At 43.4% G+C, this 26,944-nt stretch overlaps 1 protein-coding gene across 1 annotated transcript in view; it reads right to left on the reverse strand.

The window, feature by feature from the left end:
* SFMBT2 (Scm like with four mbt domains 2) overlaps nt 1–26,944 on the reverse strand; it is a 216,627-nt gene that overhangs the window by 170,897 nt on the left and 18,786 nt on the right. Inside the window, exons 2-4 of the mRNA XM_068538343.1 lie at nt 25,495–25,646; nt 10,797–10,891; nt 7,913–8,153 (exon numbers count right to left, since the gene is read on the reverse strand). Coding sequence (XP_068394444.1) covers nt 7,913–8,153; nt 10,797–10,891; nt 25,495–25,594 — 436 coding nt within the window. The 5' untranslated portion in view covers nt 25,595–25,646. The remainder of the gene's footprint in view (nt 1–7,912; nt 8,154–10,796; nt 10,892–25,494; nt 25,647–26,944) is intronic.

Genomic DNA, 26,944 nt, shown 5'->3' on the forward strand with positions numbered 1-26,944 from the left:
GATTCAGAACATTCTCGAGCTGAAGGAAACCTTAGTGACCATACGGGCCATTGTGGCATGTTGTCAGATGGCGCCTCGGAAACTTGAGGTCACAGGCTCAGAGGCTGACCCTCGAGGTGGGGACCCAGATGCCGACAGGGCCCGAGCAGATCAGAGGAACCAAGCAGGGGACAGATGGTCTGGAAAGCAAAGGACCATGGGATGAGGCAGAGGCTGCAGTGTGGGATGCAGGGACGGGTCTACATCTCCCAAGTTCTCAAGAGATGCCGATAAATCATCCAAATTGTTAAATGACGTAATCTGTACATGGTAGACACCAAAATTATTTCAAATGCTGTTCAGATCAAAACGTACAAATGCACACACATGCTCATACATGCTTATAAACACAAATGCTTGCAAACACACTTACATGTTCACACACACACATACACTCATGCACACATATAAACGCACACACACGCTCACGCACACATATAAACACACACACACGCTCATGCACACATTTGCAAGCCAGGTCCACTCTGGTCCACACCACAGTGAATCTATACACAGGGTCTCCACATGATCAGATAGGACTCAAAACCACATGTGTCGTTTTAAAGGGCCATTAAGTGCCGACAGAGAAAGGATTACTTTATTTCCTAACTGAATATTCCTTCTTTCACATACCATTATCAAAAATGGCCTTTTTGACAAGAAGATACTAACTCACTTTTTTCAATGTATTAACTATGCCTTTTAGTTTACTTACCCTCATATTTATCAAACACATCCTACCCTTCCTTATAACATGGGCTTTTTTCTCTTTACATTAAACTATCTAATATTTAGTGAGAGTATGTGCTTCTCTCAACGCCAAGAGGCCACTAAAGGTTTACCTTTTCTCTTTGAGTTTTTAGCAAATATATTTAATTTTCTTCTTAGTGTACAAATGGGATTCCAGTTACAGTATTAGGTGGCCAATGAAAACAATGTGATTGTCTAGGTTTCATTAGTATTACTAAAATATCATTTAAATTTTTAAAAAGATAGGAATTTTAAATGCTGATCGTCTCACGTAACACAATCAAATTCTAGTTCTGAGTCCACAGTTAAACAATGGTTACAGACTGATAAGTCCTGTCACCCGCTCACTTTATGGTCCTGTGAACCAACTGCCACATCTCTCATTTCACAGTCAACTATCCTGAAAACAACAATTCCCCAGAACAGTCTAGGACCAAGTTTCAGAACTGGGCGGTATCCACCTCCACGACCTAACAGAAGGCCATATTCACACTTTTCTCCTAACGCTTCATGAATAAACATCCCTTATTCAAATAAGTTACCTATTAACTAACTCCAGTAATTTTGATTCAACTTTGAATGGCAAATAGAGTCATTCTGGCAAGACTGCAGAGTTTGCAATTCAAATTACAGAAATTTTAATAACGGGGAGAATAAAAATTAGTGGAATGATTCCTAAGGCACCGGAATTCCAATACTTTTATTGCACCAGTAGAAAGCTCACATAAATACTTCTCAATGTAAAAGCCGGGGGGAGGTAGCTGGATGGGTATCCTCACACATAATTCACCTGCTATCTTATCGGAGCATTCCTTCCTGGGACTCCATAGGAACCTTCCAGACGCCAGAGTTCCCCAACCCCAGACATTAAGAGGCAATGTTGCTACTTCTCAATAAATAACAGTGAAACAGTCACTGGATTAAATGATTTCCTTACATTATCACCATAAACAATAATTATTTGGCTGCTGCCCTTTGCGAGCTTGCACGTGCTTATGAATAAATCAAGCCTCACTGATTTACCAAGCCAAAACGTTTTACATTTTGCTCCCCTAATGAGAGCTATCACCCTCCACTGCACTTCATGAGGCTTTAATGTACTATGTTTCCTAATACTTTTAATATGAAAGATTAGTACCGATTAGCTCTGGAGCAGGGACACTGCTCGTGGAATGGTCAATTGGTCACTAAACCCAGGTCTCCCTGAACGTGTCTTTATTAAGGGAATTCTCTTAACAAAGTACAATAGAGCTGCTGCCATGCTGTTTCCTTCCGCCTAACTTTAACGGAGTAATGACGGCCAGCACTGATGCAAAGATTAATGTCACTTAAAAGAGCAAGGCGGGAAAATACAGGACTGCAAAGGATGCTAAGAGCTTGGTAAAATATCATCTAAAATTTTTTAAAATGACTCTCAGGGCAGTGACTTCAGAAGACATAAGGTTACTTGGAGAATCCAAAAATGACCAGAAAGATCTAAGTGTGACCAGGAAAGGCAGTCCCCTCCCTTCTCCCATTAATGAAGAAAATCACCCAAAACTCCCATCCCCTTGCTTGGCCCAAAGATATTTTGAAACTGACATCCACATACTGATCGATCTCTCAGGGACTGAGTACTCCCAGGTCTCTGGCTTCCATCGAGGAACCAGAGTCTACAATTCTGTACTGGGTGAAATTCTATCCATGGCAGGTGACAAAGGACCCAAATGCTCATCATAATTTCCCAACCTAGTTTGCCTCCCAATCCACTGAAACTTCACCATCCCAGAAAGTCACACAGAAACCTGACTTCGGTGCTTTGCACAGACTCCTGGGCTAGATTTCCATCAATCCTAATCCCAAAACAAACTCCATTCCTCATGCACACAATAGGAAAACTAGCACCCTCCTCCTTCCTTCTTTCCTTTCCAAAGATCACAAACCAAAGCAGGTGAGACTGGAAAGCTCTTTAGAGATTATACACTATCACCTCCTCATTTCAAAGATGAGGAAATGGAGAGCGAGAGGTACCTACATTAATGGCAGAGGCAAGGAAAGAAACCTGACCTTCTGGCTCCAAACGCCATGTTCCTGCTTCATACTACCCCGATTCCTGGGATCAGTAAGAAAATCTATCACCACGGAGCCTCCCAAACAAATGCATGAGGTGTCATGGACCGCTTTCACTCGTGTTAATATTCTGGGACACCTTTCAAGTTTAACCACGACGAAGATCGACCAGGTACAGCTGCGGGATTTACAGTGTAATGAGCTCTGTAAGACAGAAAACCACACCAACAAGAATCCTTGTGCAAGAACAGATTCTACGATTGCCTCTGGAACAAGCTGCCACCTCTGGCTACAAAGCAATAATTATCCTGCACTACAGCAATCAATAAAACCTCTTGCCCCATGAACCTGCTACTTCCTGACTTTGTTCTCTGTACTCGAGATTTCCAAGCTGTATCGATCACCTACTAAATTTTTTTAAAGTTCTTTAAAAGGAGCAATAAAGAAATTCTCCAATTAGCATCACTTGGGATGGTCTGAACAGACTTCAAATCTTTCATTCACATTAATGGTTTCTCTTTTCATGGGATTTCCCCATTTTTCATTTTCAATTTGTCATTTTAAGTGTGTCTGTGTCTTGCCTAAGAGCACAGAGTCAGGAGGATACAAATTTGATAGTGTTTCTGAAACTGTGGCAGCTGCCACATTTTTCACCCAGGCAAGGAAGAAGAATTGATTCATCAACTCTGCCCTCTTTTCTCAAGCAACAGCATGGATTTTTTTTTTACCAAATGAACCCATTAGCTCTTAGAGTGTTAAAATTCTGTACCCTGGAACTTCTCACTAAAATGATCCACTAGAGGCTCTATTATTAAGTAAAACCCTCTTACATCTTCTGCACGGGTGTTTTAAGAAGTGTCAAGATTTACGAGTAAGTCATGAGATAAGCAAGGACAGCAAAAAGGCAAGATTTCACACAGGAGAAGGGCCTGCCTCTCGGTCCCCCTCTATGCCCCCCACTCTAGGTGTCCCCAGGTATGTATCTGCCCCTGGGATCAACTCATGCCTGGACCCTCCTGGGAGTGTGTGGGCATATCTACATGGCTTTAAATGACGTGGGAAAGTGTGTAGTTCTCTAAAACTGATATTTTCCCAATATTCCATCAGTACAATTCATCCATCAAGACTGATTTATTTTGAGATACAAACTACTGTGTACAAAATAGGCAAGCAGAGAGGATATACTGTACAACACAGGGAAACAGAGCCATTGTTTTGAAATAACTTTAAGTGGCGTATACTCTATAAAAATACTGAATCATTATGCTGTACACCTGAAACTAATATAATATTGTAAACCAACTATACTTCAATTTTTAAAAAATTTTAAAGGAATCATAATAACTATATAGTTCACAAGAAGCTGGAAAATGAAAAAAAGACTGATTTTTTTCATGACAGGTCGGAAATCACAGGGATATTAAATAATCTTATGGTCTCACCTCAGTGGCTGTTTTAATTCAAAGCCAGATGGAATATTATTCAGCAGTTAAAAGAAGGAAATCGTGTCATAGGCTACCACATGGATGAACCTAGAAGACATTATGCTAAGTGAAATAAGCCAGTCACAGAAGGACAAACATTGCCCGATTCCACTTTTCTGAGACATCGAAAGCAATCAAGCTCCCATAAGCAGAGAGGAGAACGGTGGTTGCCAGGGGCTGGGGTCAGCGTGGGAAATGGGTGTTGCTGTTCTGTGTGTATAAAGTTTCATGCAAGACGAAAAGGTTTCTAGAGATCTGACCACAATCAGAGTTAACAATAATGTACTGGACACTTCAAATGTGTAAAGAGGATAAAAAATAAATAAATACAAAGTAGACATGGACGCACCCTAAGTGTCCGTCGACAGAGGAATGGATAAAGAAGATGTGGTACATATATACAATGGAATATTACTCAGCCATAAAAAAGAATGAAATAATGCCCTTTGCAGCAACATGGATGGACCTAGAGATGATCATACCAAGTGAAGTAAGTCAGACAGAGAAAGACAAATATCATATGATATCACTTATATGTGGAATCTTAAAAAAATGATACAAATGAACTTATTTACAAAACAGGACTCGCAGACATAGAAAATACACTTATGGTTACCAAAGGGGAAGGTGAGGGAGGGATAAATTAGTTTGGGATTAATATACACACTATTATATATAAAATAAACAACAAGGACCTACTGTATAGCACAGGGAACTACACTCAATATTCTATAATAACCTATAAGGAAAAATAATCTGAAAACGAATATATATATACATATATATATATATATATACACACACACATACACATACACACACATACACACACACACACATATATGTATAACTGAATCACTGTGCCGTATCACTTGAAACTAACACAATATTGCAAATCAACTATAGTTCAATAAAATTAAAAGAATACAAATAAAGAAATTTTTAAAAATTGAAGTGCCAGGACACAATGCCAGCTGGGCCTAGAGTGAAGGGGAACAGGCAGTACCAGAAGCAGGACAGTGCACAACCTCACCCACCACTCAAACCAGGTCGGAAGTAACAAACAAAGCCTGATATTAACACCCATTCTCCCGTGCTCACCTGAAAAGTCCTCCATGAGGGAGGGAAGACGTAAGGATGCAATCAATCTGGACCCAAACGCTAGGAGAAAGGGACAGGTGCTGCTTGCCAGGTGCCGGCACTGATTCCTTTCCTGAAGGCACCCCAGACCCCTGGGCCAGCAACATTTTAATGTCTCCACTAGATCACAGCATCGGTCAATGGCTGTGTACTGAGATCACACCTGGCACAGGTAATGTGAGCTATGGCTGGGCTCGCACAGGGGTGAACTCTCAGCGCTGAGCTTCCTGTTCGGGGGGGGGCAAAAGTTCTCTATTCGAAGAACCACACAACTGAAAGGACAGGTACACCCAGACGCCCATTAGTTGACAAATGGATAAACAAAACGTGGTCTCCCTGCAATGGAATATTATTCAGCCATGAAAAGGAATGAAGCCTTGATACTTGCTACAACATGGTTGAGCTAAGGAAAAGCAGTCATTTCCTAACAGCTACATATTATACAATTCCACATATGTGAAATGTCCAGAATAAGCAGGTTTACAGAAACAGAAAGTGTGGATCTGTGACTGCCCGGGCCGGGGTGGGGGGAATGGAGAGTGACTGGTAAAGGGTACAGGGTTTCTTTATGGGGGGATGAACACGCTCTGGAATCAGACATCGATAATGGTTGCACAACTTTGTGACTACAAAAATCACTGAACTGTATACACTTTAAAGGGATGAACTTTGTAGTATGTGAATTATATCTCATTTAAAAAAAAAAGCTTTGTGGGGGGAGACACAGGTGCAAACGTCATCAGCGTTAAAGGCTCACGAGGCCTTGGGAGCAAAGACAGGGTCTGACCTCGGTTCCCTGAGGAAGGGTTAGATCAGCTGACGGGCAGAGGAGGAAAGGAGAGGGAGAGGTTCCAGGCAAAGGGGAGGGCAGGTGAAAAGACCTAGTGCAAGAAGGAAAGAAAGGGGACTTCCCTGGTGGCACAGTGGTTAAGAATCCGCCTGCCAATGCAGGGGACACATGTTCGAGCCCTGGTCTGGAAAGATCTCACATGCCACGGAGCAACTAAGCCCGTGCGCCACAACTACTGAGCCTGCGCTCTACAGCCCGCGAGCCACAACTACTGAGCCCCCGTGCCACAACTACGGAAGCCTGCGCGCCTAGAGCCCGTGCTCCGCAACAAGAGAAGCCACTGCAATGAGAGGCCCGCGCACCACAACGAAGAGTAGCTCCTGCTCCCCGCAACTAGAGAAAGCCTGCGCTCAGCAACAAAGACCCAACGCAGCCAAAAATAAATAAAATAAAATAAATAAATTTTTAAAAATAATAAGTAAAGAAAGAAGGGCCTTCTCTCTTCTTTCTGAGACAATAAAGGGCCAACACGTTCGCTAAGACCAAGGCAACGGATTCACTCCTTACACACGTCACGTAAATGCAACTCAAACTCCGTGCATTTGTTATGACCCTTCTCTACGTAACTTTACAAATGCTCCAGAAGGGAAAAGCAATTGTGAATAGGATGGACGCAAGGAACCTCGGGGTCAGCTCTAATACTTTACGCGTTGCTTCGAAATAAAAATATCAAGTCAAAATTAAGATAGGCAGGCAGGTCCTAAGGAGACATTACACCTGCTTGAGAACTAGCATCAGGAGTTTTCAAGTGCAAAGAGGACAGGGTGTTGAGATTCAGCTTTTTGGCAAGGCAGTTTCTCTCACTTACAGGATCGGAGGAGTTCCTGATCATCCTAAGAGGCAGCCCATTCTTTCACAGCAGGCTTTCTCCAAGTCAGCACTACTGGCAGTTTGAGCCTAATCACGTCACCGTCTGGGGGGCTGCTGTGCATTGTAGGACATGTAGCAACATCCATGGCCCCTCCCACCAGACGCCAGCAGCACCCCCCTCCTCCCCTCTCACAACTAAAAATGCTTGCAGACATCACTGGATGTCCCTGGGGGGTGAAATCGCCCCAGTAGAGAACCACCATTTTCCAGCAACTAAGTGGATCTAATCTAGACAAGCTTTGGCAATCTCTTTGAGAGTAATGTCATTTCTCCTCAGCTGTTTGGTTTTCTACACATTTCTCACCTTGACAGTCTCCCCACAACAAGACAGATTAAAACCTATTAGAGAAACCTGTTTCTGATGCACTATAGCGCTACTCAAAACATCAAGTCTCTAAGGCAAAAGAAAAGCAAGATAATCCATCAGCAAAGGGAGAACAAGGCCTCCATCATGGGCATCCCTTCAATCTTCCTTTCCTACCTCCAGAAACCCACCCGGGGATTAGGCTCAAAGGCATAACGGCCATGGTGGGCTCAACCGTCGGGTTCAGCTCCAACATCTGAAAATGCACCCCATCCCCCCTCACTCCAGTGCCCTCAGGCTAATGCAACTCAAGGAGAGACCCTGAAAGTGCTGGACCTTCCTAGGATATCAGTTATTGAATCTCTACAAGGTTTTCTCTACAAGCATCACGAGTGATGCCCAAGAGCTGGGCCAGCCCGTGCTCACCATCCGGGGGCATCAGGGTCTTATTGTTCTGCGTGCACCACCCTACGGGGTGCAGATCCGCGATCACCACGTCACACCAGAAGTCGGCCCGGCGGTCCTCCCCGTAACCACAGTAGCGCAGAAGCAGCAGCTGCCCGCAGGTGGTGATGACCGTGGCCACCCAGTACGTGTCCGGGTTCTTCTTGTTGGCTACCTCCAATTTCATCCCCGGCTGGAAGTTGCTCTGAATGCTGATCTCAACCTTAAGGAACACAGAAAATCCGTCATTACACTAGATACGTCCATCCAGAAGATTATGTGAACGACTGAAAACACAGCACTTAATCTTTCTGTTGCCCTAGATCAGCACCATCTAAGAGACATGTAATGTAAGCCATTGGTGTGACGTTAAATTTTCTAGTGGCCACTTTAAAAAAAAAAAGAGAGATACAACAGATGAAATTAATTTTAGTAATGTATTTTATTTAACCCAACAGATCCCAAACAGCACCATTTCAAAAGGGAACCAATATAAAAATACAGTAGTGAGAAATTTTACATTCTTATTTTCCAATGAAGCCTCTGAAATCTGGTGTGTATTCTACGCTTACAGCACATCTTGTTACCGAACAGAACTTGGGTCCATTAGTCAGAGGTGCAGCAAAGCCAGTCTACTGACCGGGCTATGGTGAAGGAAAGTGCAGAGTTTACTGCAGGGCACCAAGAGAACGGGCAGCTCATGTTCAAAAGACCCAAACTCCCCAGTGGCTTTCAGGGAAGGGTTTTTAAAGGCAAGGTGAGGGGTGTGGGTCACAGGGTGTGTCACCAGCTTGCGAATAATTCTCTGATTGGTTGGTGGTGAGGTAACAAGGTGATGTTTCGAGAATCTCAATCATCAACCTTCTGGTTCCAACCAGTCTGGGGTCTACCTGCTGGTGGTCAGCATGCAGTTAACTTCTTCTAACTGGTGGGGTTTCAGTATCTACAAATCAACTCAAGGACACAGCTCAGGATATTATCTATAGCCCCCTGAGGAGGAACTAAGGGCCCCTGAATTTGTGTTATGGCTAAACTATTATTATTTTGTCTTGCCTGACTGCTTTCCTTAGTTTCTGCATTTTCTTCTCTGATTAAATTTGCTCTTTGCAACTCAGAGAAAGCCTTAGGAGGCTAAAGTTTTGGAGGTGGGGACACAGGGGGGGGGTCTGTTCTCAGGAAGGCCCTGCAGGGTCCTACTTGGTTTCAATCTCAATTTGGATGACACACTTTCCAAGTGCTGGATGGCTAGTGGCTACTGCGTGAACAGTGCAGCCTCAGAAAATGGATTTTCTTTTTTTTTTAATGAAGGGTTATCATCTATTAATATTTGCCAGCCCTCCCTGCAAAAGAAAGCTTTCCATCCTGGTGAGTTATAATATTCTAAGGCCAGCACATCAGATGTCCCTGAGTAGCTGCTGCTTAAAAAATGATGGAATTATGAACTCTTCGCCCATGGGTCCTGGGCTATTCTTCCTTTAAGCCTGGCAGACAGGCCTGGGGACATTCTGCATCCACAGTACAGGGCACTGTACTGTGCCTGAAAGTGGGGCAGGAGAATGGATTGGATGAAAGAGAACAGGACTGACTCCGTATGCAGAGATATTGAGGACTTCCCGGTACAGAAAAGGAAGGAGAAAGCTGTTGATCTATATCTCATTCCTAAAGCGCCTGGAGAAATCTAACCAAGTCATCCTGGCATCGTAAAAGGCAGATGTTACAATGGCTTTTGCAAAACGGAATCCACACTGTATGCTGGGTGAGTTTTAGTTTTATTATGTTTTAATATTTCACTCTTGGTTTCACTAAATGGCCACAATCCCATTCATAATAAACCAGCAATTATCACAGTATAAGTGTCAGTATAAAAAGAGAATCGGAATGCGATCCACCCTTAACGAGGTCATGCAAATTTAATAAGGTCTTAAATTCCTTTTCAAAGGAACACTTCACTTCCAAAAAGAATAAAATGTCGCCTTAAAATAAAGTGGCTTCTTAATTCAAGAAAAGAGCCAGAAGGAAGACCAGGTTGAGAAAGTCCCCCAATTTGCTTATGATACTGAAGCTAAATCTTTGCCTTGGAAAGGCCCAGTGGGGGAAAAAAATGTTTCTCAGTATTAAATTTTCATTTCCAATAAAGCAATAGTAATACCTAAGAACTCAGGTCCTGGAAACTCAACCTTTTTCTCGCTAATGATATATTACCAAAATCTCATATCTAAGCAAACATCTGGTAAAAACTTAATTTTTTTACTTCCTGGGACTTGCCCTCTGCTTGGCATGCTATTTGCATTGTTCAAAAAACAGTATAGATGAGGGTGATTTTTTTTTGGTTTGATCCAAACATTTCCTGAATATTTATGGTCTTTCCTGTAATTTGACTCATCTGTCCACAAATGGCTCTAACGCTTTTAGGTGTCTTTTCAAAAGAAAAATATCAATTCAAACTTAAAATATACAGCCATTACATCTCCTAAGAAGACATTACTCATTGACACCTACTTGCCTAGTTTGCTGGCTTTTTATTTCTTCACATCAACCTTACCTGTCTCGGGCTGTGCGCCCCAGACAGCAGAGAACACACCATTCTAACCTGGCTTTTTGAGGCACAGAATGAGGTTAAGACCACACACCATTTCTCATGCTGGGCACCACCCCGGGGCCCAGCCCTGGATTAAAGCAACGCCCACCTTCCCTGCAGCCCTCTGTGAAAATCAAACTCACTTCCACATCTCCTTCGCATTTCTAAGAAATCTTGGCCAAATTTCTCTTTTCTTCTCATTCCCTTTCTTCCAATAAGTTTGTCATCTTCCTGAAGACCCCCTTCCCACCCCCGCAAATAGGTCAGAGGAGAAAGGAGGTCACCTACATGTTTGAACGATGTGTGAGGAGCTGCACTGGTCCCCGTCTCCTCCAAATACTCTCCCCAGTTAAAGCCGGTTTCCTCCAAGCTTGAGCCTTCTTCTGTCGAAAGACAAAAAAAAAAAAAAAAATAAAGAAGAAGCATATCAATACTAGTGTGAAGAATGGAAAGGCACTGGCCTTCCATGTAAACCAGAAAATCCTTCATGCAAGAGAGAAACAAATTCAATGTGTAGGAGAATACTGTTGAATTCTTTGCAAAGCTTCTGTTTGCTGATTTTAGAGACAGGTAACTCAAGAAAGACATGGAACCAACCTAAGTGTCTATCAACAGAGGAATGGATAAAGAAGATGTGGTCTATATACACAATGGCATATTACTCAGCCATAAAAAATAATTAAATCATGACATTTGCAGCAACATGGATGGACCTAGAGATTATCATATTAAGTAAGTCAGAAAAATACAAATATCATATGATATCATTTACATGTGGAATATAAAAAATAGTACAAATGAACTTGTTTACAAAACAGAAAGATTCACAGACATAGAAAATAAACGTATGGTTACCAAAGGTGGGGGGAATAAATTAGGAGTATGGGATTAACAGATACATACCACTGTACATAAAACAGATAAACAAGGATTTACTGTATAGCACAGGGAACTATATTCAATATCTTGTAAAAAACTATAATGGAAAAGAATCAAAAAAAAAGAATATATATACATATATGTATAAAGAAATCACTTTGCTGTACACCTGAAACTAACACAATACTGTAAATCAACTATACTTCACGTAAAAGAAAGAAGGTAAGAAAAGAAAAGAAAGGGAAAAGGGAGGGAGGGAAGGGAACAAGGAAAGGAAAGAAAGGGAAAAGGAAGGAAGGGGAGGGGAGGGGAGAGGAGAGGAGAGGAGAGGAGAGGAGAGGAGAGGAGAGGAGAGGAGAGGAGAGGAGAGGAGAGGAGAGGAGAGGAGAGGAGAGGAGAGGAGAGAGGAGAGGAAATCAAGGAAAACCCTGAAGAAATTCTGCTTGGACTACCATGACAGAATCAAGGGTAAGATTAAGGGCTCTTCAGTAAATGAAATGAGATTTGCTTCAAGGCGTAGTTGCTGCATGTTAGCCTGTTTGAGATTATCCACTGGAGACACTCCAGTGTTTGGGGAGGTTGGAGGACAAGGTGAAGGAAACCACTGGGCACCAAGTAAGCACCTTGATGTATACAGAGTACAACAGCTGGAGATTATAAAATAATATCATAGATCTTTGGGGCTCAGAAAGCATTGACTCCAAAGTCATTTCAAGGAAAAAAACTGAGACCCAGAAGGACCGCTCAGGTGTGTGAGGCGCCCGGCCAGTTAGCCACAGGAACTGAGCAGCTCTCAGACTGACCCCACGCCCACCCCCTCCAGGGACCCTCTCCTGCCTTCTCCTGAGACAGAGCTCTCAGGGCAAGGCACCCAGGTGGAAACCTACAGGACACGCATTTCTCCAAGGACAAGGAACAAGGAGAAATGCAATCAAATGTACGATGTGGCTCTTAAAACCATCACTGTTTTGGAGGAAATCAAGCAATTCCCAAAACATTTCAGACTGTACAGTAAGATACAATCGGTATAGTTGAAAAGCACCAAATAACTCACTTTAAAATACAGATAACATAAATGTGATGTCATAGTTTCCACTGGAAAAAACTGATGAGCCGTAAACATTATTTTAACCTATTTGCAAGGCTGTTATAAGGAAGGAACACTCAGTAGTAAGGGCTGTCCAAACATGCAGGCCATTTAGTGCTTCAAAAGTTAAGACTCTCCTTTCTTTCCGTAACACTCAATGGATACTGACGTTCAACCTGTGTATCTTCTATTAGCAAAAGCCCATTTCAGTGGCCCCGAAGAAATACTGCAATCAATCGTGTATTAATGTAGAAGTGGTATAACCCGGCAGGTGGGCCGGGGGAATTAGTGACTGGGGGTATAACATAGACTTCTTGGAGGCTATCACTATTTTTTTTCTCCTAAAGATTACAAATTATAAGTGGGAAAAGTTATTTTCTTGTAATACTCTATCTAGTCTCAGGAATTGATAGAAGAGGATAATTTTTGTAACATCAGGAGATGCTAAGCCAAAAGGCAGTTACCTTAAACGTCGTCTTCTAAAGCCAAGTTGCTAAGAACTTCCACCTCCAACTTTAATAAGGTGGTTTATGATTAAATGTCCGAGAACAGAAAAAGCCACCTGAAGAGAAAACCTTTCCCCTGGAGCTCTTGCAAGATGCAGAGTCACCGCGGGGTTTAGGCCCTCCCATAAGAATCGTGCTCCCTGGAAAGAGCCAGCAGGTCCTGCAGCTACCACTTACCAAGGGCTGTGAGGCGGGTTTCCAGCTGCTAAAGGCAGGGCGGCAAACCCAAAGGGAAAGCAGTCACGCTCTAGAAAATGCCTCAGGGGGTCACCCAACAGTTCTGCCCACAATTCTTTTCACCCCAGCTGCACTGGGCATCAATGATCAAGTCTGTTTCCTGACCCACTAGCCGGAGGCACGGACGCAGCACCGTCTCCTTGCCACAGTGGCCTGGTACGGAATCTCCGGGGTAGCTGACTTGTTGCAGTGGAAGTCTGTGCTTTCTTTACACCCTCCCGTCCAGCGTCCGCTCAAACCACGCCTCCTGCAGGCCCTGCAGCTCCAGCCCTGACAGGCACCTCCGTTTCCACCCAGAGACCACAGGCTGTCACAGCAGTGATGAGAACTGGGGGTGTCAGCCCTCCTCTAACTGCTTTACATGCAGCACCTTATTTAATCCTTGTTCCAAGAACCCTGACAGACGGGCACTCAAGGGACTTAACAGGTCGCACAACTGTCCAGCTACGAAGCAGGGGTCCAACGCAGGTGGTCTGGGGTGGAAGCTGGAACTTCTCCGAGGCACCTTCCCAGGTCAGGCAGCCCCGCTCCACCACCACCCCCTTCTCCACCTGGAGGATCCGAGGCGGACCCCGGGGCCAGCTTATCTGTCTCTGTGGTGGTGAGCGCTAATGTGTCCAGGGCCAAGTCAGGCAGCAAGAGGACCCAGGAGGTGGGGGGTGGGCGGGAGGCAGCTGCCACCCTCGGGGAGGAGGACAGAAGGGGCAGGGCTCCTGGGGCCTGTTTGCAAAGAAGGAGGAGAGAGCCGGCAGAGGATGTGGGTGTGACACTCGGCCCTGAGCCGACAGAGGCACTAGGTCCCGGAAGAGCAGTTTTTGGAGAATTCCAGCTGCTGAAAACGGATCGGGCTCCTCCAAATCAGAAACACTCGGGTGGAGACTGAGCCTTTAGGAGCTGCCCGCTGCACCCTGATGAACCTCAACAGGACCGCAAGAGACCTGATGATTCCACCACTTGGAGGCAGTGGTGAGGCGAAGACCAAGGCTTAAACCTCCCAATTGCAACTTTGAGACCCTTCATCAGAGCTCTTGATCCTTCCTAAAACTCTCATCTAGGCTGTTAACAAAAATTTTGTTTCCACCCAATTTTAATTCATTACAAGCTACGTTTCCGTCTCTTCTCCCAATAAAAGATGCTGTAGCAGCTTTCGTGCTTGCTCCAGCATTCACTCCCGTCAATCAAGAAAAGAAAAGGTGGAACCTCCCTGGCAGTCTGGTAGTTAAGACTCCTCACTTCCAATGCAAGGGGCTCGGGTTCCATCCCTAGTCAGGGAGCTAAGATCCCACATGCCAATAAATAAATAAACAAATAAATAAATAAAATCCATAAAAAAAGAAAGAAAGGAAAAGGTACCACTGGGACCCACCCCCTCCCCACGTGTGAGTCAGTAAGATCGTGCCCAGGAAAGCTCTGCTGCTCTCTGCCATCAAAACAAACACTTTAAAAAGCAACCAAGAGTCAGACCTAGAATGGGATTGTAAAGATTAAAACCTTTATGCCTTTAACTCTAAGTATGCTGTTTTAACAATAAAATCAAACACAAAATTGAGGGTTTTCGGAACCTGTAACATGTAACACTTCCTCCGCCACCTATGCCCTGAGCAGCTGATTCTCTAAAGACATTTCAAAGAGCAAGAGACAGACACACAGTGTTTATGAGTGGAGGTCTCATAAACCCGGAGCAAATATTTACAGCTGATTCATAAACTTCTTAAACTCGTAAACATTTTATCAAGGAAACTCTGACGGCCTCTTTTCTCTGCATCGGAACTGGTCAGAGGCATTTCCCCACGATGTCATGCAAGCAGACTGTGAAAAGCTACTAAGAAAATGTCACAGCTCAGAAGAAGGCGGGAGTGTTCTTTAGTGGTGATCCAATTCTAGAACACAGAGAGCTGTGTATGTGACTGGAATCGTTCATGTTAACTAGAAAAAGAATACTCAAAGTGGGAGTGCAAACGACTTTACAGTGAAAAATGGAATCAACACAGGACTCATTACCTTTTTTTAAGTCATCAGATCTTGGGTTGTAGAATGTAACAAGCTGAAATAAGACTAATCTTGCAGAGGAGAATATTAAACCTGTCACCAGCACCCAGTCAAGGAATAGAGAATCAGCAGGTTCAGAATGAATGAAATCTTACAGGGCACCTTCTTGTGCGCTAGATATTTTTTTTTAAGTGGATAGAGAAAGGAAGAAGACACTCAATCTTTGTCATTTTAACTGCTGATAGTCAGTTGGTAGGATCACAAGGTTTAGAAAATGTTTCCACTGTGAGTACATTAAACAGACACAGGGTACTGATAAAACTCAGAAAGGACTAGCCAACATCAATCCTAGGTCTGAGTTCACAGCTGCAGGACTACACCTGGGGCGGGGGGTACAGGGTGGGGGGACAGACACCGGAACACAAGGTCCTCAAGGGTGTCTCGGCCACCCAGACCCCAGGGGGCCAGAGAGACTTTCCAGGAAAAACTAAACACCCCATCTCCTAGCTAGGGGAGGCAACAAGTATTCAAAAGAGACTTTAAAAAGGGGAGGAGGAGAAATATTATTGAGTCACATTGAACTAGTCCCCAGCTGGAAGAGAAAGAGATCCAGATTTTTCTACTAAGAATGTTGACTCCTTTCCTTCCCAAATAGAAGAGCCCATGGGACTCTGGTTAAATACTCCTAGTCCAAAAAAAAAAAAAATCAAGCCCACATTTCCAGTGTAATTCCTTTACTCGGTGGCTTGCCCCGTCTAAATGTGCAATGCCACTTTATCTGCAGACTTCATCAGCAAATTACATTTAGCTGGTCTGGAAAAAGAATGTCAAGGAATCTACTGATCACTATGTCAGCATACTATTTTGCTTGCTTTTATCACCAGCAAGCAAATTGCAATTGGAGAAACCGAGCACTCCAGGAATCCAATCCCGGTCCCCTTCCTTCTCTGTGCCCAGTAACAGGGCCGCCCAGGCTGTCTGCCGGCGAGGCCTCGGTGCCCCCCAGGAGGAGGAGGAATTTTACACGCTGCCTATTTCACTGACAGGATGCAAGTGTCAGTCATGGACCCCAACACTCTCTGAGCCTTCCTTAGGCAAAGAGGCAAAAGTGAAAAATAAAAAAGCTGTTCACACGAGTCATTTGTTTTAAGCTGAAGTTTCTAGTGCAGCAAAGTGGACCATCATGCAAGGAATCGCAGCAGCTGGGGGTGAGGGGGCGGACCTCAGCAGCACAAGATGCGCACACCCCCAGGGGAGCCACCTTAGACTCCATCCTACGGCCCCAAAACTTTGGCAGAGAAGAGCCAGAGTATAGCTGCTTCTCAGGGAGATGCAGTTGTGTGTCACATGACACATGGGGACCGGGGAGGGACGGGGGACAAGTGGAGGAGAGGACAAGAAGGAATCTGAGCTGCGCCTGGTCCCATAAAGTGTGGGGTGGTAGGGGCAGGGGACGCGTGCTCACAGGAACCCGTATGTATGAGGGTAACTTCTCCCTGCACCGAACGGCAGGGACAGCCCAGCGTTTCAGAGCCTCGGGATGCTTGAGATGAAATCCTGGCTGGAACACAAGAGCCAAGTGACTCTTGTCATCCGATGTTTCCTCATCTATAAAACAGGGCTAATAAAAGCAGCTGTCTCACTGGGCTGCAGAAGGATGAAGGGACCCAACACGTGGGAAGTACTTAAGAGTGCCTGCCAGACAGTTGGAACTCAGGACCACAAACCTCTCCTCGCGCACCTGCCAGCCAACGTAGAAGCAGCTGCAGGCTGTCTGTGCCTTCTCTGGTTCATCCAACACATGAATCTCATCTGGAAACTTCTGGGGAAAAGAACCTTGGCACCAAGATGCCATCCAGCCCTAAGCACATCACAGCGGGTCCCAGAACCAAATAGCCCCAAGACCGATTCCAGAACGGAAACTATTTTACTGATGAACCGGTTAAAAGGAAACTCCTAGGGAAAATAAACTACTTGAAGACTCATACTTGAGTCTGTTAACGTCTCAATGTTCCAAACTAGATTCGAGTTTCTACAAGTCGGCCTCTGCTCGCCACGAAGGTTTAGATCCTGCTTTAAATCTGTTTCCTCTCTAGGAAATCCGTCTTTGTGGCACCATCTAAATGCCTCCTCACCACACAAGGACATAGGGAAATTCCAAGGAGAAAGGACACGTTAGGCATATAGGAAAAAAGAGAAAAGTGAGTCAGGACCAAGATCTGAAAAATGTCAGGATCATTTAGAGGTAATTTAGAGCTACTATTTCTACTAAAGATCTTAACACCTTGGATGATGCAGGCTGCCCCACACAAGAGCAAGAACTAACCACATGTGTCGGATAAGTTTTCCCCACTGCACACATCTCCCCGCTGAAGATGTGCCAAACCTGACGCTCATGCTTCCCCAGTCATGGAATCACCCCAAAAGAAAGTCAGTACAAATAATATTCCCGACACCATATTATTATTAATGGGTTCAGGATCTACTCATGCTTGAGTTATACCGCAGCTGCATGAAAATGAAAACTCAACACACGGTTGGCTTTGAAACAGCTTTGAAAACACACCACTGAAAACAACTCAGTAACAGGCATCAGATGTGTGCCCGACAAAAACACAATAAAAGCTCAGTGACGCCAAAAGTGGGAAGATAACCTCACTTAGCAAATGTAATAAAGACTTCTTTAAAGTATATTTGTACTTAAATAAAAGTAGAATGATTAGGATGAACCTTCAGCTATGAGGCTATGCTCTCTCTGAAAGAGAATTTCCACATTGCCATTGGGAGACAAAGGCTCAGCTCTGCTTTTAGAAGTTTTCTCACTCCTATTTTATGTACAGAAAAACACAAGTGGGGAGAACTAAGCCAATTTTGAAACAGGTACTAACATCTTTCAACATAGTTAGGCAATTATTTCAGGGTTTTCCAGATTTTTTTGCAGATAAAAAGATAATTCCAGGTACAGATATTATTTGAGAAACATAATCTAAGAAACTCAATGATATCAAGCAATCTGTAATCCTGTCATTGCCTGGTCTCATCAAAATGCAAAGACACATCTCATAACTTTTGGATGGTGGTCAAATCGCCCAGTGAGTTAATGCTCTTTTTGTTTACATGAATTCACCACAGCAAACGTTTATGATTCAGAGAGCTCAGCTGTCCTTGTATAATTTGCTGTTATGAAAATAATGCAATCCTTTCTTTTTAAAAAATTATCTTTTTAAAATAAACTATCATGTAAGTAGTTAGTAGTTACATTTATGAATTCTTTGGTTAAACATGAAATTCAACCAAAGATTGTTTTTGCTTTGTTTGGGATTTCTTACAAGGAGAAATATTTTAGCGCAAATTCAGATGACCTAAATACTTTCACGTCATGTACTTTTCTGAAAGATTCCTTCCAGGTTTTCGAAAGGTCTTAAGGGGAGTTTGCTGGCAGTCCGGTGATTAGGACTTGGCGCTTTTACTGCCGTGGTCTGGGTTCAATCCCTGGTGGGGGAACTAAGACCCCACAAGCCTCAAGGTGCAGCCAAAAAAAAGAGAAAGGGTCTTGGGAAGGGGCATGCGATGCTTGGGCAGATCCTCTTGCCCTCTCTTACCGGGCACATAGGGGAAAATCCTATTTCCCCCACCTCCCTTGCAGTGGCAGAAACACGCAACTAGAGGCGGAGTCAAGATGGCTATTAGGAGGACGCAGAATTCGCGGCTCCTCACAACTAGGGCACCTACCAGGCACCAGTGGGGGACCACGGACACCTAAGGGGACGGGAGGAACCCCCAGTGACCAGGTAGGATGCGGGGCCTCTGGGGAGTGAAGGGGGAGGAGAAGTGGAGGCGGGAAGGGACTGGGGCCCCTGAGGGGCGGCTGGGGGAGGGGAAGGGATCCCACGCCCGAAGGGGGGAACTGGGGAACCCCTGGGAGGGCAAAGGATCAAAAGGGAGCGTGGCCAGGTTTCCCCTGCCCACTTGAGCCCCCAGGAGCCTGCTAAGATGCCGGGCCTGATCCTCTGCCCACCGAGGCCCCCTCCAGCCACGTGGGTCCTGAGGGAGCGGGAGGGAGGGAAGGGGGAGCAAAAGTAAAGGCTGGAAACCCGGACCGGCACCCCTGAGGGGCGGCTGGGGGAGGGGAGGAGTTCCTACACCCAGCGGGACCCACCCACGGTTAGGGGTCCAGCGGCGACAGGGGAGACCCTGGGGCAGACGGTGGGGGAGGGCCACGAAGGAACGGGGCCAGTGCTTTCCCTGTCCACTTAAGAACCGGGGAGCCTGTTGGGCTCCCGGGCCTAATCCTCTGCCCTCGAAGCCTCCCTCCTGCCGTGCAGAACCCAAGCCCCGCCCCTAAACCCCCACCCAGAGCCCCACCTCTACACTCTGAGACCCCCTCCAATGCGCTGGGCCTAAACCCCATCCACACACCCTCGCCCAGGACCCTACCTCCAAACTCCGGCACCCCACACTCCAGAGGCCCTCCTTTCCACATGCTGCCTCTCTCCTTCCGCACAGGTCCTAAGCAGAGGCACGGCCCCAAGTCGCCCCGCTTAGGCCCCGCCCCCAGGGCCTTTTCCAGCTCCGCGGGTCCTGAGCCAAGGCCCCGCCCCACGCTCCAACACCACCCCCACACGCATAGGTCTGGCCCCACCCTAAACCCCGCCCCTGCCTAAGTTCCACCCCTGCCTAAACTCCACCCCCATAGCCAAGGCTTTTTTTTTCTTTTTTCCTCTTTTACATTCGGGTTCTGTTTTACCTTGTTGATTCACTGTTATATTTTTATTTTTCCTAATAAATCTCTTATTTTTCTAATTTTATTTTATTCTTTATACTTTGTTATTGTTCTCTCCTTTTAGCTTGTTTCCCCCCCCCCTCCTTTTTTTATTCTTTTTTCTGTTATGGTTTTATTTTACACCTTGCTGCAGTTGTTTCAATTATAGTTTTATTTTTCCTAATACAGTTTTTATCTTTCTAATTTTATTTTCTTTTTTATTCTTTGATATTGTACTGCTCCTTTTTTTCTTTCTTTCTTCCTTTGCTTTTTTTTTTTTTTTTTCTTTTAACGACTCCATGAAGCTTGCAGGATCTTGATTCCCAGGCCAGAGGTCGGGCCCGAGCTCCTGTAGTGGGAGCTCTGAGTCCAAACCGCTGGACTAACAGAGAACCTCAGACCCCAAGGAATATCAATCAGATTGAGGCCTCCCGGAGGTTCTCATCTCAGCACCAAGACCCAGCTCTATCCAACTGACTGCAGACTCCAGTGCTGGACGTCTCAGGCCAAACAACCAGTAAGACAGGAATACAGCACCACTTATCAAAAAGAGGAAAAAAAATGAAATGACAAAAAAATATATTACAAACAAAAGAGGAAGGTAAAAACCTACAAGACCAAATAAACGAAGATGAAATAGGCACCCCAGCTGAAAAAGAATTCAGAGTAATGATGGTAAAGATGATCCAAAATCTCGGAAACAGAATGAAGAAAATACAAGAAACATTTAACAAGGATCTAGAAGAACTAAAGAGCAAACAAACAGTGATGAACAACACAATTACTGAAATTGGATACTCTAGAAGGAATCGAAAACAGAATAACTGAGGCAGACCAACAGATAAATGAGCTGGAAGATAAAATGGTGGAAATAACTGCCAGGGAGCAGAACAAAGAAAAAAGAATGAAAAGAATTGAGGACAGGCTCAGAGATCTCTGGGACAACATTAAACACACCAACATTCAAATTATAGCGGTCCCAGAAGAAGAAGAGAAAAAGAAAGGGTCTGAGAAAATATTTGAAGAGATTATAGTTGAAAACTTCCCTACTATGGGAAAGGAAATACTCAGTCAAGTCCAAGAAGCACAGAGAGGACCATACAGCAAAAACCAAAAGAGAAACAGGCCGAGACACATATTAATCAAACTATCAAAAATTAAATACAAAGAAAAAATATTAAAGGCAGCAAGGGAAAAGCAATAAATAACGTACAAGGGTCTCCCCATAAGGTTAACAGCTGATTTTTCAGCAGAAACACTGCAAGCCAGAAGGGAGTGGCAGGACATATTTAAAGTGATGAAAGGGAAAAACCTAAAACCAAGATTACTCTACCCAGCAAGGATTTCATTCAGATTTTATGGAGAAATTAAAACCTTTACAGATACGAAGAAGTTAAGAGAATTCAGCACAACCAAACCAGCTTTAAAACAAATGCTAAAGGAACTTCTCTAGGCAGGAAACACAAGAGAAGCAAAACACCTACAATAACAAACCCAAAACAATTAAGAAAATGGTAATAGGAACATACATATCGATAATTACCTTATGTGTAAATGGATTAAATGCTCCAACCAAAAGACACAGACTGGCTGAATGGATACAAAAACAAGACCCATATGTATGCTGTCTACAAGAGACCCACTTCAGACCTAGGGACACATACAGACTGAAAGTGAGGGGATGGAGAAAGATATTCCATGCAAATGGAAATCAAAAGAAAGCTGGAGTAGCAATTCTCATATCAGACGAAATAGACTTTAAAATAAGACTATTACAAGAGACAAAGAAGGACACTAAATAATTACAGGCCAATATCACTGATGAACATACATGCAAAAATCCTCAACAAACTACTAGCAAACGGAATCCAACAGCACATTAAAAGGATCATACAGCATAATCAAGTGTGGTTTATCCCAGGAGTGCAAGTATTCTTCAATATACGCAAATCAATCAACGTGATACACCATATTAACAAATTGAAGGAGAAAAATCATATGATCATCTCAATAGATGCAGAGAAAGCTTTCAACAAAATTCAACACCATTTAATGATAAAAACTCTCCAGAAAGTAGGCATAGAGGGAACTTACCTCAACATAATAAAGGCCATATATGACAAACCCACAGCCCACGTTGTTCTCAATGGTGAAAAACTGAAACCATTTCCACTAAGGTCAGGAACAAGACAAGGTTGCCCACTCTCACCACTATTATTCAACATAGTTTTGGAAGTTTTAGCAACAGCAATCAGAGAAGAAAAAGAAATAAAAGGAATCCAAATTGGAAAAGAAGTAAAACTGTCACTGTTTGCAGGTGACATGGTACTATACATAGAGAATCCTAAAGATGCTACCATAAAACTAGTAGAGCTAATCAATGAATTTGGTAAAGTAGCAGGATATAAAATTAATGCACAAAAATCTCTTGCATTCCTATACACTAATGATGAAAAATCTGGAAGAGAAGTTAAGGAAACACTCCCACTTACCACTGCAACAAAAACAATAAAATACCTAGGAATAAACCTACCTAAGGAGAAAAAAGACCTGTATGAAAAAACTATAAGACACTAATGAAAGAAATTAAAGATGAGACAAACAGATGGAGAGATATACCATGTCCTTGGATTGGAAGAATCAACACTGTGAAAATGACTATATTACCCAAAGCAATCTACAGATTCAGTGCAATCCCTATCAAACTACCAATGGCATTTTTCACAGAACTAGAACAAAAAATTTCACAATTTGTATGGAAACAAAAAAGACCCCGAATAGCCAAAGCAATCTTGAGAAAGAAAAACGGAGCTGGAGGAATCAGGCTCCCAGACTTCAGACTATGCTACAAAGCTACAGTAATCAAGACAGTATGGTACTGGCACAAAAACAGAAACATAGATCAATGGAACAGGATAGAAAACCCAGAGATAAACCCACGTACATATGGTCACCTTATCTTTGATAAAGGAGGCAAGAGTATACAATGGAGAAAAGACAGTCTCTTCAATAAGTGGTGCTGGGACAACTGGACAGCTACATGTAAAAGAATGAAATTAGAGCACTTCCTAACACCATACACAAAAATAAACTCAAAATGGATTACAGACCTAAATGTAAGGCTAGACACTATAAAACTCTTAGAGGAAAACATAGGCAGAACACTCTATGACAATAAATCACAGCAAGATCCTTTTTGACCCACCTCCTAGAGAAATGGAAATAAAAACAAAAATAAACAAATGGGACCTAAAGAAACTTAAAAGCTTTTGCACAGCAAAGGAAACCATAAACAAGACGAAAAGACAACCCTCAGAATAGGAGAAAATATTTGCAAATGAAGCAACTGACAAAGGATTAATCTCCAAAATATACAAGCAGAGCTCATGCAGCTCAATATCAAAAAAACAAACAATCCATCCAAAAATGGGCAGAAGACCTAAACAGACATTTCTCCAAAGAAGATATACAGATTGCCAACAAACTCGTGAAAAGATGCTCAACATCACTAATCATTAGAGAAATGCAAATCAAAACTACAGTGAGGTATCACCTCACACTGGTCAGAATGGCCAACATCAAAAAATCTATAAACAATAAATGCTGGAGAGGGTGTGGAGAAAAGGGAACCCTCTCGCACTGTTGGTGGGAATGTAAATTGATACAACCACTATGGAGAACAGTATGGAGGTTCCTTAAAAAACAAAAAATACAACTACCATACGACCCAGCAATCCCACTACTGGGCATATACCCTGAGAAAACCATAATTCAAAAAGAGTCATGTACCACAATGTTCATTGCAGCTCTATTTACAATAGCCAGGACATGGAAGCAACCTAAGTGTCCATCAACAGATGAATGGATAAAGAAGATGTGGCACATATATACAATGGAATATTACTCAGCCATAAAAAGAAACGAAATTGAGTTATTTGTAGTGAGGTGGATGGACCTAGAGTCTGTCCTACAGAGTGAAGTAAGTCAGAAAGAGAAAAACAAATACCATATGCTAACACATATATATGGAATCTAAAAAAAAAAAAAAAAAAAATGGTCCTGATGAACCTAGGGGCAGGACAGGAATAAAGACACAGATGTAGAGAATGGACTTGAGGACATGGGGAGGGGGAAGGGTAAGCTGGCACGAAGTAAGAGAGTAACATGGACATATATACACTACCAAATGTAAAATAGATAGCTAGTGGGAAGCAGCGGCACAGCACGGGGAGATCAGCTCGGTGCTTTGCGACCACCTAGAGGGGTGGGATAAGGAGTGGGAGGGAGACGCAAGAGGGAGGGGATATGGGGATATACGTATGCATATAGCTGATTTACTTTGTTATACAGCAGAAAATAACACAACACTGTAAAACAATTATACACCAATAAAGATGTTAAAAAAAAAAAAAAAAAAAAGAAGCACGCAACTGATTCTGCTCAAGAGGTTCTGAGCAAAAGCCTCTTCCGTGCTAGAGTATTTAATTGCTGATTCAAGACCCTGCAGCCCTGCTCATCCCCTACAGGGACAATCCTTGAAGCACCATGTTGAGATGGCAGCCCTGTAAGAGGGTGTGGGATGACTCGTGGACAGAGCATCCACTGACCGTGCTCCAACAGCGTGAACCATTTATAAACATTTACTGCATTAAGCCATGGAGTTGTTTTTTTTTTATTGGAGTATAGTTGATTTACAATGTTGTGTTAGTTTCTGCTGTACAGCAAAGTGACTCAGTTATACATATATATATTCTTTTTCAGATTCTTTTCCATTATGGTTTATTACAGGATACTGAATATAATTCCCTGTGCTACACAGTAGGTCCTTGTTATCTGTTTTATATATAGTAGTGTGTATCTGTTAATCCCAAACTCCTAATTTATCCCTCCCCCTCTTTCCCCTTTGGTAACCAGAAGTTTGTTTTCTGTGTCTTTGAGCGTTTCTATTTTGTAAATAAGTTCATTTGTACTATTTTTAATGCTACATACAAGTGATATCATATGATATTTGTTTCTCTCTGACTTACTTTACTTAGTATGATAATCTCCAGGTCCACCCATGTTGCTGCAAATGGCATTATTTCATTCTTTTTTATGGCTGAGTAATATTCCACTATATATATGTACCACATCTCCTTCAGCCATTCATCTGTCAGTGGACATTTAGGTTGCTTCCACATCTTGGCTATTGCAAATAGTGCTGCTGTGAACATTAGGGTGCATGTATCTTTTCAAATTATAGTTTTGTCCAGATATATGGCCAGGAGTGGGATTGCAGGATCATAAAGCCATTGAGTTTTCGAAGTGATGGGTCACCTCACTATAATGTAGCCCACTGTGCCCAGTATTTCTAACCAAATTTTGCATAACTTTCGAGCTGCTATATGCTTATAAACGTGCCCACAAATCCCAGGAACAAGCAGTATGTGAGGTCTAGAATGCTGCCCCAACATTTTCTAAACACTTTCAGGAAGATATTGGTCAAGACATCAAAAGGCCAAATGCATTTAGAAAACAAAATCGCACCTGAATCAAGATCTCCGTTACGGTCAGCTGAGCTCTGATGTTTTTCCAAGGATGAAGACGAAGGGTCCTGCATGCTAGAAACTGACACGCTGTTCTCCATTCTTAACAACTATGGATTGTCCTCTCTTAATTCATCCTGAAGGAAGAGTTACCTAAGGGCAACCAACAACAACAGAAATCAGAGCACTGTAATTGTATTCACTCGTTTTTCAACTCTCCGAAAATAACGGTGTCCCATCAGAGCTGCTACCATTTCATTACAACAGGCAAATTACAAAATGCAATGTCGTGTAACAGAAAGTACCAGGATTGAAGACTAAAGAGCACATATCCACACAAGGTCAACAACAAGGTCACAGCACAGCAGAAGCATCCACTTTCTACAGGTCATCATCACCACTAAGATGGACACATTTTTCACCAATAAATAGAATCGATGTGTCAACACCCCAATCTACCTTGGCAGCGTTGGCAAGACACTCCACCACCCTGCTTCTCCCTCCTCTCTCGCTGGATGCTGCGCAGCAGGAACCCGCCCCCCACCCCAGCATCCCCACACACAGGTAAGGTGTCCGCGGTCTCACAGGTGATTCGTTACCAAAACCAGTTAAAGAATCAATGCTTGCAAATAACGTGCTTTTTGACCAACTGGACTTTTCCTGTAATAACACGGCTATTCCACACTTACATTCTGATAGGGTGGGTAGAAAAACAGGTAAAATTACAGCCGGTTCTCACAGAACCCAACGGTCTAGTTTATGTACATCACAGCCCATGAAATACCCAGACACAGTCATTACTAAGGTTCAGCCACTCAGGACTGGTTTGCCAAAATAAGGACCCGGATTCCTGCACTTCACTCTGCAGGTGGGAGTAGGCACTGCAGGGTTTCATTCCAGGAAGCGAAATGATCAGGTTTGTTTCAGAAAAATCATTTGGGCAGCTGCATGCCAAACAGATGGACAGACAAGGGGAGGCTGAATGGAAACAGACTAAAAACAAAAACGTGCCAAGTGGTAGGGCATCCCATGATTAAGACAAAAACTGAGAAATTACTACATAGTAGTTTGTAGCTCTTAATCCCCTACCCCATCCCCTCTCCCCACGGGAAACCGCTGGTTTGTTCTCTACGTCTGTGAGTCTGCTTCTGTTTTGTTATATCACTTTGTCTATTATATTTTTTAGATTCCATATGTAAGTGATAACATACAGTATTTGTCTTTCTCTGTCTGACATATTTCACTACGCATAATACCCTCCAGGTCCACCCATGGTGTTGCAAATGGCAAAATATCATTCTTTTTCATGGCTGAGTAATATTCCATTATATATCTATTTTAAAGTCATACGTGGCTAGCAGCTGCCATAGTGAACAGCTAGACCACTGCCTAGGCAGGCAGGAGTTTATTATATTTGAGTTGGGAACATGTCCTAAAATCATGGCTCTCTT

This window comes from Eschrichtius robustus, chromosome 1 (assembly GCF_028021215.1).
Source record: "Eschrichtius robustus isolate mEscRob2 chromosome 1, mEscRob2.pri, whole genome shotgun sequence".
NCBI lineage: Eukaryota > Metazoa > Chordata > Mammalia > Artiodactyla > Eschrichtiidae > Eschrichtius > Eschrichtius robustus.